Source organism: Alligator sinensis, unplaced genomic scaffold (genome assembly GCF_000455745.1).
Source record: "Alligator sinensis unplaced genomic scaffold, ASM45574v1 scaffold839_1, whole genome shotgun sequence".
NCBI classification, from domain to species: Eukaryota; Metazoa; Chordata; order Crocodylia; family Alligatoridae; genus Alligator; species Alligator sinensis.
This window is the reverse complement of record NW_005841885.1, coordinates 247,704-261,925: the sequence shown is the minus strand read 5'-3', so window position 1 is coordinate 261,925 and position 14,222 is coordinate 247,704. Positions and strand designations below refer to the sequence as shown.

General features: G+C 59.5%; 1 protein-coding gene across 1 annotated transcript in view; it reads right to left on the bottom strand.

Annotated features, from left to right (window-relative positions):
* The window catches only part of COL7A1 (collagen type VII alpha 1 chain), an 88,903-nt gene that overhangs the window by 6,996 nt on the left and 67,685 nt on the right, over positions 1-14,222 (bottom strand). Inside the window, exons 86-114 of the mRNA XM_025196804.1 lie at positions 13,838-13,900; positions 13,698-13,733; positions 13,348-13,428; positions 12,729-12,797; positions 12,116-12,151; positions 11,654-11,695; positions 11,528-11,572; positions 11,369-11,413; positions 11,129-11,164; positions 10,675-10,734; positions 10,003-10,128; positions 8,706-8,777; positions 7,956-7,991; positions 7,195-7,254; positions 6,772-6,816; positions 6,634-6,669; positions 6,127-6,162; positions 5,709-5,765; positions 5,318-5,389; positions 4,802-4,873; positions 4,428-4,463; positions 4,265-4,345; positions 3,706-3,759; positions 3,230-3,283; positions 3,087-3,149; positions 2,347-2,409; positions 1,362-1,478; positions 383-460; positions 186-239 (exon numbers count right to left, since the gene is read on the bottom strand). Of these exons, the coding sequence (XP_025052589.1) occupies positions 186-239; positions 383-460; positions 1,362-1,478; positions 2,347-2,409; positions 3,087-3,149; positions 3,230-3,283; positions 3,706-3,759; positions 4,265-4,345; positions 4,428-4,463; positions 4,802-4,873; positions 5,318-5,389; positions 5,709-5,765; positions 6,127-6,162; positions 6,634-6,669; positions 6,772-6,816; positions 7,195-7,254; positions 7,956-7,991; positions 8,706-8,777; positions 10,003-10,128; positions 10,675-10,734; positions 11,129-11,164; positions 11,369-11,413; positions 11,528-11,572; positions 11,654-11,695; positions 12,116-12,151; positions 12,729-12,797; positions 13,348-13,428; positions 13,698-13,733; positions 13,838-13,900 (1,725 nt within the window). The remainder of the gene's footprint in view (positions 1-185; positions 240-382; positions 461-1,361; positions 1,479-2,346; positions 2,410-3,086; positions 3,150-3,229; positions 3,284-3,705; positions 3,760-4,264; positions 4,346-4,427; positions 4,464-4,801; positions 4,874-5,317; positions 5,390-5,708; positions 5,766-6,126; positions 6,163-6,633; positions 6,670-6,771; positions 6,817-7,194; positions 7,255-7,955; positions 7,992-8,705; positions 8,778-10,002; positions 10,129-10,674; positions 10,735-11,128; positions 11,165-11,368; positions 11,414-11,527; positions 11,573-11,653; positions 11,696-12,115; positions 12,152-12,728; positions 12,798-13,347; positions 13,429-13,697; positions 13,734-13,837; positions 13,901-14,222) is intronic.

Here is a 14,222-nt window from a genome sequence, read left to right as displayed (position 1 = left end):
AAGAGCCCCCTCTCTCCATTTCAGCCCATGAGCCAGACACAGAGGAAGCTGATAGAGGGGAAAGACTCCGTCCTGCCAAGCAGGAGACCAAGCCTGGAGTGCAGGTGCCAGCCCTGGGGAAGGGAAGTACACCACTGGGCAAGGCCACACCAGGGCAGTGCTGAGCAGGTAGGAGCTCTCCTCACCATCATGCCAGGCTCTCCCTTTTCTCCTCTAGCACCTTCAAGGCCTGGGTTCCCCTGAAGACAAGCACAACAGGAAATCAGAGCTGTGAGACCAGGGCAGCAGCTCTCCAGGCCAGGAGAGCCTCTCTGCAGAAGCCCAGGGTGGGCTCAAGGTTGAGCTGGCAATTCAGGGCATCCCACCAGAGACACTCACGCACCTGTTCTCCTCGCTCACCAGGGATCCCTGGGACTCCTCGGGTACCTGCCACTGACTCCCCAGAGGGGCCTCTTTCACCCTGTGGCAGGAACACACCATGAGAACCGGTCCAGATTCAGGTCTAGGGCTGGGCTGCTGGAGGGATCCCGCAGACCACGCACAGACCCACCCCCTCCTCCCAGAGGCTCCCGTAGGTGCAGAGAGGGCACTAGGGCCACAGCTGCCAGCTGGCTTAGCCCCACCTGTTCTCAGAGGTTCCTCAACCAGATCCAATATGTTAGGCTCTACTCCCCAACAAGGGGAGCCAGGGTCCCATGGCCAGGGAGGAACCCAGCTCTGTGGGAGAGCCCCCTGGGCCAGCCCTGGGCAGTGCTAGAGCTGGTCTGGGGAGTGAATAGAAGGTCCTGGGAACCACCTGAGCCCAGTGCTTCCAAACAGCCCGAGCGAACACTGCACCCTTGCAGAACGCCATGGCAGGCCCTTGCCAGCATTACTGAGGCCCCAGAGTCCCCCAGGAGACAAGGTAACCATCCCAGAGCTACAGAGGAGCCAAGGCAAGTACCAAACTCAGAGGCAGTGACAAAGTTCTGGGAATGGAATTCAGGAGCCCCGATTCCCAGTCCCAACCACAGGGCAACACTGCCCTTGCCTCCTGCAGACCTGTCTCTGCCCACTGCTCGCTGCACAGGGGCCTTCAGAGGGAGAGGCTCCTTCCCAGAGTCTGTCCCTGCTATTTGTTGCCAGGTCCCTCCTCGCTGCCCTTGGGATGGGGAGACACCAGGAAGAACTGAACCAGATGGGGAAGAGGAACCTCCACAAACTGGCTTGTGAATCCTGCAGGCACAGGCTAGAGGCCACTGCTCCCACCTGACCTAGGCAGCAGGAAGGAGAGGGGCTGGGTTTTGGGGTCCAGTGCTCTTCATTGTGGAGGCAGTGGCTAGCCATCCAAGGTATCTGTGTAGTGGGGACGGGGTTCTCACCTTTTGTCCTTGAATGCCCTCAGGGCCCTTGGGTCCAACGTTCCCTGGTGGGCCGGGTGGCCCAGGGGCTCCATCGCTGCCCCTAGGCCCCGAAGCACCTATAATACCTGGAGCACCCTAGGGAGAGAGCAGAGAGTCAGGCAGGGCATGACTGCTGTTCCACGCATGGGGCAGCCAGAGTGCAGATGCCGCTAAGCCTGGCACCAGGCCCTCATTGGGTCAGCATAGGACAGGCCTGTTCTGCATGCCACAGACACAGTGCCAGCACTTGCTAACTTATCATGGGACTTGTAAGAGGTGGGTTTGCTCTCCTTAAAGCCCCTGTCTCCTAGCAATGGAAATGAGCTTAAAAATATGACCTGAAAGCTCAGAAACCAGAAGGAACCACACATTGGTCATCTGTAACCCCTTGGGATTTGCAAATCAGTGCTGTGATTCCTGAGGGTCTGAGGCCCGACCAGGAAGCACCAGGGTTAGTGACAGTGTCCGCCCTTCCCCTTCTCTACTGTCTGGGTGCAGGATGACAGCAGGGCAGGTCACGGATAGTCTGAGCCAGACCTCCCAGGGTGCGTCTGCTCTCAGTGACTAACAGCTCTACACCTGGACTGACCCTGCTGAAATCCTGCTTTTGTCCCAAAAGCACTGGCCCTGCCAGGTTGGCATCCTGAGGATAGCAGGAAGTTCAAGGGGTTCAAGCCAGTTTTGGGACCCTCATCTCAGTTATACGATCACCACAGGCCTTCTGACAGCTGAGTCTGTCTATACACTGGGCAAGGTGTGGGCCTGGACAGCTGCCAACAAGCACTTGAAAGCTCCCTGGCCATCAGGAAGCTGCAGGCAACTCTGCCAGGCCATCAGGCTAGGGCTGGGAGCTGCTCTGGGAAGGTCACCAGAGGCCCAAGAACTTAGGAGCAGGCGCTGACCCTGTCAAAACTCTCACAGACATCCAGGATGGGAACACGGCTTTTCATGTGGCATAACTCACCCGGTCCCCCTTTTCCCCCTGGTCTCCTTTGGCTCCTTGCTGCCCATCAAATCCCCTGTCACCCTGTGAAAGTAAAGAGCCAGGTGGTGTTTCTGTGTGCTTTTGGGGAGAAGGATGGAGGGAGGTAGTACCTATTGGCAAAGCCCCCAGTGTGGGGTATGGGTACAGATTCCCAGCATGTTAAAGCTCATTTCCCTACGCAACAGGGTACTCAAGGTATGGCCTCCAGAGTGCTCCTCATGGCAGCCAGCGAGAAAGAGCCTGGCACAGCATGGAACCAAAGCTGCTGGCACGCCACATGGAGCTGCTGGGGTGAGGAGGAGGGCAGAGCTTCCTCCCTGTTGGAGCAGATGGGACCCTCTTCGGGGTTTCTGTGCCCGCAGCATGCAGCTCCCAGATGACCAGGCAGGGAGGAAAGCACTTCCCCTTTCAGCACAGGTGAGGGTAGGACAGGGACCTGGGAGACCCCCTGCAGATCCTGAGGAAGGCATCCACACTTGTGCGCTCAGGCTGCCCTCCCCAGAGCTCAATATGCAGGGCAGAGCTGTGGCACAAGGCCCTGGAGACTTTGCAGCCTCCACTACCAGCACTGGAGACCTCCAGCTCTTGGTGCCCGGGACTATGGGCACGCATCAGTTAACTAACACCAGCTCCAACCCAGGCACCTGAGTGGGGAAACCAGCCAGTCACAGCCCCACCGCCCTTCCCTCCCTCCCCAATTCATGCCCCCATTTCCCTACCTTGGGGCCCATGAGGCCTTCTTTCCCAGGGATCCCTGGGGCTCCCGACATGCCCAGCTCTCCCTAGAGAAACAAGCAGAGGTTCATTAGGACTGCCAACGCGTGCTCCCCTCAGAGTGCCTCAGTGCCAGCTGTGTGCTTACCGGCTCACCCTTCCGTCCTGGCAGTCCTGGTCGGCCTGGCATCCCTGACTCCCCCTAGAGTGGGCAGAGGAAGATGTGTCAGTAGGGATGCCAAGAAGGGAGGGAAAGCAGCTTGACTCCTGCTCAAACACAGGGGCTGCAGGGTAGGACCAATCCGAGGCATCTTCTGTCTTGTGCTGTGTCAGCATTGACAGCAGTCATACAAAGAGTTTAGGTGATGGATTGTACAGGATGGTTTGGACAGGGCTGGTCCTGCCTCAGGCAGGGGTTGGACTAGATGACCTCTGGAGGTCCCTTCCAGCCCAACATCTCTAGGATTCTATGAATTCCTGTAGAGAGATGCTGCAAGGCCCTTCTCCCAGAGGTAACTCCACTGGCACATCCAACCCACAGCACAGTCCCACCTTCCTGCCACACTGGGATCCACCTCTGGGCCTGAGCTGCTGACAGGCTGGAGAGGGGACCCTGGCACTCACCTTCTCCCCCTTGCTCCCATCCTGGCCGCAGGCTCCCTTCATTCCCCGGTCTCCCTGCAGGGAAGAGCAGGGGTCACAGTATCACAGAGGGGCAGAGACAGTTTGCTCCCAGCACTTGGCCCTGCTTTGAAGGGGGACACTAGGCACCACAGACAGGATTTGTGCTGGGCCCCAGGTTTCAGGCTGGAGCAGGACTGCCCACCTTGCAGGTGGTGCCACCACATCAGAGCCTGGGAGACTACAGCCCCTAGGAAGAGGGCGCAGAGCAGTGCCCACCCCATGGCAAGCCTGAAGCCTGGGGTCTCCTGGGACTGTCCTCAAGCCGACAGGGAGAGAGGCCTCTGTTTTCCTCTGCCATGCCCAAGCACTGTACCAGGCTCAGACAGGTGGGGCTCTCTCATGGTCACATGGGAGATGTTTCATAGTTTCATAGTTGGTATGGTCAGAACGGACCTGAGCAGATCATCAAGTCCAACCCCCTGCCATGGTAGGAAAGAGTACTGGAGTCAAACGACCCCAGCAAGGTGTACATCTAGATGGACTGAGGCAAACTCCCCACCTTAGGACCACGTATTCCCATTGGTCCCATGTCGCCCTTCTCTCCTCTTGTGCCAGGGATCCCGTCCTTTCCTGGCTGCCCCTGAAGGAAAACAAGCACAGAGTGACCCTGGGGCTCAGCACCTGGCATGTAGGGGGCATAGCAGAAAAGGGCTGGACCTCACCGGCTCTCCAGGCTCTCCTGATTCACCGACTTCACCCTGCAAGAGGGAAGACACCTGGTCAGGACTGGCAAGGCTGTGGGCATCAGTGAGGTCGCATACACACACACAGGTATGGTCAGGGCAGAGTTGGAGCTGCATGTGTCAGTGAGGGGCCCCAAGCATGCACTGCCCAGGGCTGGCAGGGCTGCGTGCATGGCTAGGTATGTGCTCACATCTGGCAAGGCTGTGTGTCAGCAGGGGGTGAGTGCAGACAGGTTACGGCTATCTGTGTTTGGCAGGCACATGTGTTCCCTGCCTAGCATGCACACACACACACAGCCCCCACTCCTCTACCCCATGTGCAGGCTCAGGCCTGCCTGTGGGAACGCACTTACCTTCTGCCCATCAGGGCCACGGGCTCCTGGGAAGCCTGTGGAGCCCTTATCGCCCTGCTGCCCTTTGACACCCTGTGGGGCAAAAGAAGAGGTCACTGCCTGGCACGAGAAAAGTGCCCCCTGTTCCCCTGTACACGCAGGGGCACGGATCCGCTGGCAGCTCACTCTAGGCTCAAACAACGTCTTACCAATCTGAAAAGATGCCTGATGACTTCACCTGAGGCAGGGGCCCCCAGCTCCTGCCCCCAGCGCTGGCTCCTGCCAGTGTCCCAGGGGAAGGAGGCATCCCATTGGGCTGAGCGTATCAGCCACTGTACCACTGTGTGACAACTGGGGCTGGGTGGGACAGGGAACACCAAGCTATCCCTGGAGCTGTTTCTGCATAGTCCCACACTGGGTCATGCCCCAGCAGTGCCCCAGTGCTGGCTGCAGCCCCAGGCCCTGAAGCTCCCACAGATACTGGTTTAAAGCCCCTGCCCCACACCAATTGCTCTCCCCTGTCGAGGGCTCACATACCTTCTCGCCTGGGAGGCCCTGGTCCCCTTTGTCGCCTTTATCTCCCTCGTTCCCCTTCAGGCCCCGATCTCCCTGGAGTGGGGAGGAGCAGAGGAAGAAGAAGTCAGATCCCCACAGAGGCAAGGATTTGACATGCAAGGAGGACTCAGATGGGAAGAGGTCTTGGGCAGAACCTTGCTGTAGCTAAAGGGAGACGGCTGAGGAGGCCTGTGAGGGAAGATCTGCACATGAACCCTAAGCAGGGAGCGAGGTCACACAGGGCTAGAACCACCAGCAGAAGTCTCCCTGCTGGAGTAAATCCTCCCCACAAAGGGAAGGACATGGTCCTGGGAAGAGCCTATACCCACTCCGGCCCTGGGGAATGGGGCTCCATCTGGGCTGGGGCACTCACCGGTTCACCCTTGTTGCCACGGGCCCCCGCCGGTCCCTCAACGACAATGGTGTCACCCTGCACAGCGAAAGACAATGCAGTGAGAGATCAGCATGCACCTTCTCCAAGCCCTGCCACACTGCAGCTCCCAACCCCACCAGCTCAACAGCATCACGTGCTGCTGCCCACACACCTGTCTGCTGTCTAATGTGGCCAGTTCCCCAATGTCCACTGTGTGGTGGACCTCACCGCAGCACAGGAGGGGCCACAGACCCTGCCAACATGGCTGTGAGAGTGTGGGGGCTACTGTCAACTGACTGGCCGCTCTGGGGCCAGGAAGAGGTCACGGTGGGCAAGACCCAATACCGACAATTGGCACTGGGGGCAGACAGGCCGTAGCAGCAGTGGGGGCACAGCAACAGATGAATGAGGCACTCACCTTGTCTCCCTTTAAACCCATTGGTCCCACGTCTCCCTGTGGGGGAAGGCAGTACAGTGAAAGACCTACCTCATGTGGGGTGGGGGGTCCCATCTCAGCCAGGACCCACCTGGGCACCACAGCCCCATGCTGACACTCCTCCCCAACTGCTTGGGACAGGGAGGCGAGGAGCCAGACTCCACCGGACATGAGGGGATGAGGGTCTCTGGAAGGAGACCCCAGACTGGACTTGAGGACAGCGCTCAAGATGGGCTGACTATTTGAACCAGAGGCTTGGAGAAAAGCTGAGCTGGAGGGAGAGCTTAGGCTTCCCTGGAGACAGCCCATGTCCCAGTGGGTGGCGGGGAGACATCCAGGGGCAGCTCCCTGCCTGCCCGACTCCAGCCCTGGCCCCTGCTGGGATGCACCAGGCAAACAGGCTCCCACAGTCACCAGACAGTGGGGGCAGACTGAGGGGAACTGCCCACCCCCAGCTGCCCCTTCCTTCCCCCCCAGCACTGTCCTTACTTTGTCACCTCGCTCCCCTCGGTTCCCAGGCAGCCCCTAAGGAGAAAAGAGAAGGGGAGTTACTGTGCCTGCCTGGGGCATAAGCAGAGCAGAGCCCCAGCGGGAGGGGCAGGCAACGGGTGTGGGGGGTGCATTTACCGCAGGCCCACGATCACCCTCCAGCCCTGGGCGCCCATCTTCACCCTGAAAAAGGAAGATGACAATGAGACAGAGCTGGGAAGTGGGGGCCAGGCAGGGAGGCATGCTCCCTGTGCAGGATGAGGGCAGAGAGGCAGAGCTCAGGGCAGGAACCTGAGCCTGAGGAAGTCCTGGGCATGGGAAGCCTCCTGGGTAGTCAGCGCGGGGCTTGTCTCAGACCCAGACACAGGGTGGGCCCCAGGGGCTCCCTGTTCCACAGGCCACACTTGAGAGGAGCCGCATTACAGCCCAGAGCCAGGGGGCTGCCAGACTTCCCAGAGCTACAGTGCTATCCATGGGAGCTGCCTCATGGCAATACTGGACACTGGTCGAGGTGGGGTGAGCAGGGTCTGAGTGCGGGTGTGAGGGAGGGGAGATACGCACCCGAGGCCCTGGGTCTCCTCGCTCGCCTCTGGCTCCTGGCAGCCCTGTCCCCACATCTCCCTGTCACACAGGGAGGGAGAGAGAAAAGCCCATCTGTGACCCTGCAGCTAGTGGCAGCCTGCTTACAGTGGCCTGAAGCAAATGCCCTGCTGCAGTTGCCCCACTCCACAAGCTGCCCATGCGCTCCATCCCAGCCCCTCCACACCTCTGAGCTTGGGCCCCAGCCACAGCCCCTGCCACAGATCTCCTGACATCACAGTGCCCAGGGAGAGGTGTGCTCCCTCGCCGCACTGCTCCCCTGAAGCTTCCCAGGGAGGATCCACCAGCCACCTGCTCCTTGCCTGCAGGGCTCTGCTGGCTGCTGGGCAGGGGAGTGTCTTTGCTGTCTGCTGGGCATGTGGCAGGACAGGCACTTGCTTGTCCTTCTCAGCCTCCACAGCCGGGCTCCACTGTTACCCCCCACCCCCATGCTCTCAAACACCAGCTTCTGCAGAGAGGGTGGCTGCACAGGAAGAAGGGCAGTCAACAGGCCTTGGCAGGGAGGTCCAAGACACCCCAGAGAAGGTGGCGATGAGAAGCCTCTGCCATCACCCGCTGCATCAGCAGGGCAATCCCTGGTGCTCCCCACAAGCCCGGCTCCTTGGGGAGATGGGTGTTCATCCAAGGAGCAGAGGATATCCAAGAACCCACTCCAAGACCCCCACCCAGCCCATCCAGAGCAGCAGGAGCTGGATGCAGTAACAGGTGGAACCAGAGCCTACCTTGTCCCCCTTCAGTCCTGAGATGCCCGGGGTCCCCTGAAAGGAAAAGAGGCAGATCAGTGCTTCCCATGGCCCCTAGGGTCTGCTCCACCAGAGGCAGCACAGTAAGAAGGCAGCTCACAGCCACCCTGTGAGACCCCCTCACACACCTTTCCGCCCCTCTGGCCTTGGGTGGCAGCAGTGGCACAGCAAGGCTAGCTGATGGAAAGGCCTTCAGCTGAAGAGGAGCTGTCTGTCCACACGCGGCCAGTGGAGCAGCTCAGAAATGCTCATAGGGACTCGCTAGCCCTGCCTTGAGTCTGGAGGAAAGCATGGACTCCAGTCCCCAGGGACACTGGGGCGAACGAGATTTCTCTGTCCAGCAGCCACACCAGCAGCCCACCTGCCCTCAGCACGGTCACAGCCCCTTTGAGTCAGGTCCAGCCACACATATGTAGGCCCCTCAGTTTTGGCAAAGCCTTCTGGGTGTGTCTGAGTCTCAAAGAGGCTCCCTGTTGGCTCAGTCACTCCCAACCCTGGGGTGAGCTCAGATTTCCCAGGGGCAGCTAGACTAATCCTGCAGATACTCACAGCATCCCTCTCCCCCAAGATCCCCTAACCTCCGAGATACATAAGGAGGTGGGGAGTTAGGGAAAGCAGTGGCTGTGCTGTGTGAAAGCCAGGTGCCATCCTCCTCCTCTTCCTCCTCCTCCTACCAGGCTGCAGCCAAACGCAGCCCCTGTTGGGTGGTATCAGACATCTAGTACTCACAGCTAGCCCTGGGGGTCCTGGGGGACCTGGTGGTCCAGTGGTGCCATCTCTTCCAGGAAAGCCAATCAAACCCTTGAAAAAAAGCACCAGTCATCAGTAGAGGCCCTGGCATTGTGGTGTCACTGCTTCACTACAAGCCAAGGCCTGGGGCTGCCCTGGCACTGAAGGGAACCTGGGGAAGGCCCCTCCCAGCAGAGGCCAAGCCTGGGCACCAGGGCAGCTCTCCTTTACTGAGAGCCCAAGGACAGGGCCCACAAGCAGGCCACCCAAAGACAGCAGCCCCCGGGCTGCTGCTGCAGCACTGAGCAGGGTTGCAGGCAGGGAGACTCCTGGGTCCCACCAGCATGGAGTGGAGAACCCAGCTCAGTTAGGGCAGGTGCTGCCATGTTGGAGTCACACAGCCAGCAAGCAGGGTGGAGGAATGAGTAGGGGAAACGCACCGAGTCCTTTGAGGGGGCACTGCTGGGTGCCCCGACAGTCCAGGATGGGAGCTGGCAGAAGGCATCAAGACAGGGGAGGGCGAGAGGAGTCCTATCCAGTCTTTACCATCTCTTATTCCCATGAGCCTTGGGGCTCCAGGGTTGCAGGGGCCCTGCTGGCCAGAGTCAAGGAGCCCAGAAACATCTCACAGACTCCAGGGACACTGTGCAGGCTGCCTTTGTACCACACATGGTAGGGCCAAGTCTAGGGCAGCTTCTGGGTCCCTGCTGTCACACTGCTGACTGACCCTGGCTCTGGCACCAAAGGGGGGGTCCCCACAGCCTGAGCTGGGGTCCCGTGTTTTAGCAAGGGCTGGGGGGAGAGGGGGAGAGCTGTCACTGTATGAGCAAGTCATACAAAGGGAGGCTGAAAGACTTGAGACTGTTAAGCCTGGAGAAAAGAAGACTCAGAGAGGACTTGGTGGCAGCCTATAAGTATATAAGGGGTGCACAGAAGGGCCTGTGGGAGCATCTGTTCACCAAGGCCCCCCAGGGGAAGACAAGAAACAATAGGCACAAACTGATTGAAAAGCACTTCAGACTGAACATATGGAAAAACTTCTTTACAAGTTGAGTGCCAAGGGTCTGGAACAGGCTCCCCCCAGAGGTGGTACCGTCACCCACCCTGGCAAACTTCAAAAACCATCTGCACACGCACCTTGCTGGAGTCATCTGACCCCAGCAGTCTTTCCTGTCCACGTGCAGGGGGGGCTGGACCTGATAATCTTGTAAGGTTCCTTCCAGCACCTAACAACTATGAATCTATGAATCTATGAAACCTTCATGCTCAAGGTTTCCAGGCCTGGCACATTGCTTACCCTCTCTCCTGGAGCTCCTGGGGGCCCTGGCTGTCCATTTTCTCCCCTCAGGCCAGGCTGGCCTGGGGTCCCTGCGATGCCTGGTGAGCCCTGGGGTCCTGGTGGGCCTGGCAAACCAGTGTCCCCCTGGCATGGAGACAGGAAGGCAGTGCTGCAGAGCCTGGTGCTGGGGGAGGACTCATGAAGCTGGCTCTGGACCACTAAGGGTGGAACAGAGGGCCAGGGCCTGTGTCCCCATCAGGAGACTGGGGGTTTGGTGGGGAGAGGGAGGCCTGGGGGAGGGAGTGGGGGAGTAGTGGTGGACTGGCCAAGCACCAGAAGCAGGGGAAGGGGCTTGGGCTTGGGCAGGGTGAGGGGCAGGATAAAGGCTGAGACAGGGGAGGGAAAGCCTGATAGCCTGCTCCCTGTGCAGTACCAAGGGGTCACGGGCTTTCCCTGGCTGGGGGTCTCTGGGGGGTGTCATCTTCCAAGCAAGTGCTTTGGAAAGGTAGATCAGTGCCAGGAACCCAGCAGTACAACAGGGAGACGAGCACAGGGGAAGGGAAGGGAAGGGGCCAGCCAGGGGCAGCATCAGGAACAGAACCCAGGTGTCCGGATTCCTTGTCTTGCCTTTTGGCTCTGTAAACACTGTCTGTGCAAAACCCGGGCTAGCAAAGCTCCTGAAGAGGTTACCTTCAAGCCAGGAGGCCCATCCTGCCCAGGGGGTCCCTGCAGGCCGATCCCAGGCGAACCCTGAATGGAGCATGGGAAAGAGAAATGGTAGGTCGTGAGCACACTGGGCAGATGGCCCTGGGTATGTGGGAGTGAGGCGGAGCTGACACTGGCTCCCAGGGAGTGAGGTGGTAGGAATAGGCCAGCTACCAGCAGGGCAGTGCCCATGTCACAAGCCATGCCGGCTCTGCAGGTGCTGCTCCTTGCTGGCAGCCTGACTGAATAGGCCTTGGAGAAGGGGTTTCCTGGATGTCCCTCCAGGGCTGGGGACACTGGCAGTGTCACTTCCACAGCCACAAGTGCCAGGTTTAAGCAGGGCCCTGCCTGGCCTATTCAGACTAGCCGGTCATGCTGGCTGGTCATGGTGGGCTCTGGGTGCCCATGCTCCAGCTCGGGAGGACTGGGGGACACGCACCTTCTCCCCTTTGACTCCATGCGATCCTTTGGCTCCCTGTTAACATACAAACATGAAAAAATACAATGAGGCCAATGCTGTACATTTGTACACACGTGTGCCAACACATGGGCTTAAAAGCACCTGTATGCAGTGTGGGGCTGAGCAGGAAGTGGGGAAGGACACCACCTGCCTCCAACCCTGGCCTCTGCTATCCCCATCTCTGGCCAAATCCCTGCCCTCCTTCTGCATGGTACTTACATCTTCCCCAGGGTCTCCAGGCTCCCCTGCTCTTCCAGGCTCCCCCTGATGGAAGAGAAGAGAGACAGAGACTCAGCAATGGGAAATGGACTGGGTCAGATACTTGTGGGGAGACAGTGAGCAGAGAGGGGCCCCTGCAGGGGCAGGGCTGTTCCTCACCGTATCACCCCGGGGGCCAGGTAGGCCTCGATCACCCTTGGGACCCTGCAGAAGAGAGATCAGAGTAGTTATTGGGGCAGGGGCTGGAGGAACAGGAGGGGAAAGGTGCAGGAAAGATCCACTTACAGGTTTGCCCAGCAGGGCCCCATCCATCTGCCCAGGCTCACCCTAGAGAGAAACACACAAGGGTCAGCACTTGTGGCAACCCCACTGTGTCCCCAGAGTGCAGGTTGCCCGGCACCCCTACAATGTGAGCCCTGGGCTTCCCACCCTCCTCCCACCCGTGGCTGCCTCCAGAGCTCCCTGGCCCCGATCCCGGCCAGATTTCAGGTAACACCTGAACACAGGGGCTGCACAGCACCATGTCTCCAGCCTGCCAGGCGTGGGCTCGTGAGGGGTTAGCTTGTTCCAGACTGCTGAAGCCCCCCTGACTTTTTGGCCTCTCTTAGCCACTCACAATATTACTATTGCACCTGCAGGGCCAGAGAGGGCAACAGAACCCAGGATCCCTGGCTCTTTGTCCTCCTACCCCCCCCTAAAGCTTCCCATACTGATTTCTATCACGTGAGCCCCCAGCAGGCCTCTTACCTTCTCACCCTTCATCCCAGAAAGCCCGACAGTGCCCTAGAGACAGGGGAAATATGGATGTTTAACAATAGTGGTGCTGGGGAGTGCTCCCTCACCATGGGGCATGAAGCAGAACACAAAACCTTCCTGCTTCACCATGGCTTAGGCACGAGGAGGGTAACACCCCCATATTGGCAAGGTGACTGCAACAGCTGAGCCCTGGGGCTATTCCTACCACTTCCAGGCCTGGAGCTAGAAGCTTACACAGTGATCCAAGGCCCCTGGTGCCCTTTCCCTAAGGGATTTGCGTTAAGGATTCCTGCAGCAGGAGAGGATGAAATGATCTCCGAGCCCCACAGCCCATCACTAAACCACCCCTACCTGAGGCTGGGAGCAGGGCAGGCCCCTGGCTCCCCCTGCCCCGAAGCTAGGCTCAACGGGTGGGGAGGGAGCTAACCACGGGAGGCAGGGGCATGAGGGGAACGTCTGCTCCAAAGCCATGGCAGGGCTGGCTTGGCCCCACCCCACCTCGCAGGGCTGGGTCTTGCATGTCTTACTCCCACAGGCTGCAGGGAGCTGGTACCATGACACTGCAGGCTGCAAAAATAAGCTGGAGAGACCATATCTCACTCACCTGCCCTGGGGGCCCAGCGTTGCCTGGCTCTCCTTTGGGTCCAGCAGGGCCTGGTGGTCCCGGGACGCCCTGGCACACAATCCACATGACCATTAGCCTTGACCTGAGGAAGGTGGGATGGGTGCTGCCCTGCCCCACCTTCCCACCCCCTGCCCCCACTCCAGCCCCTCTGCTCCACTGCAACCACATCAGCTCCCCCTGTGGGAGGCGGGTATTACATCAGAGGTCAATCCCATGGGAGAGCTGACTTCAGTTGTCTGCACTCTCCTACCCATCCAATCCTGCTAGTCCTCCCATGTGCCAGGCTGCGCTGGCAAAGCTACACAGCCCTAGGTTACCAGCCAGGCTGTTGGTACTGTGTCTGTAGCTTGCAGCACAGGGCCCTCCTGTCTCTTCCACCTGGAGCTGGCCTCACCGAGGCAGGAGACTACCCCGAGAGTCCAGAGCCAGGGCACAGTGGGGGTGAGACCCAGTGTAATGGGATGCAGCATTTCCAACCTATGCAGTCACTTGAGAACCCAGGTGATGGGAACAGTTTGAGCCTGGCTGCCACGGCCCTCCCCACTGGAGCGTCTGGTACCCCAGGAGCCCATCCTGCCAGCCCCTTTCAGACACGTACCATTTTTCCTGGCAGCCCTGCCTCTCCCTCCTTCCCTGGTACACCATCTCTGCCTGGCACGCCGGGCTTTCCACTCTCCCCCTAGGGAACAGAAAGGACGCTACTGGAGCAACTGGGGCCAGCAGAGCAGACATTTTACACCAGAGCTGGCCCCTCTGCTGGGTTTCCATGACGCCGAGAATGGAAATGAGAGCTTCATCCACTGATGGGGCAAGAGGGTGCCAGGGCCTTGCCTGCTCTGCCAGCAGGGCCTGGTACGCAGACACCGAGAGCCAGGATGGCAATGGTGGGACACAGGGCGGGCCAGCAGCCAAGCCATGTCCATGGGGAAGGGACCGTGTCAAACTCACCACTTGTCCTGGCAGTCCTGGGGTGCCCTGTGGTCCCTATTGAACAAACACATGCAGGAATCACACAGAGAAGGAGGAACGGAAACCACCGTCCTGGGGTGCAGCATGGAGATGACTCCTGCTCCACACCTACTACCTACCACGAGGCCAGGGGGCCCTGGTGGGCCTGGGAGGCCGACATTGCCCTGGGGACCAGGCAGGCCCTGCAATGGAAGGAATGCACATCAGAGAGCAGTGGGAGCTGCCCCCTCAGGACAGCAGGGAACAGTACCCATAGAGCCCAAAAGGAAGGGCCCTGTCATGGCAGGACTGTACCCCTTAGAGAGGTCCATGCCTGCCTGAGACCAAGCTAGGGTCAGAGCAAGTAGAACAGACTGCTGAGGGAAGCTGTGGTCTCTCCATCACTGGAGGTGTTCAAGAAGATGCTGGACAGCCACTGGTTGGGGATGGTCTAGGCAGAGCTTTGTCTGTGTTCTACGATGGTTATTTCCCAGGCTCCTGGGCTTTGCTGGGTGCCTCCTCTTT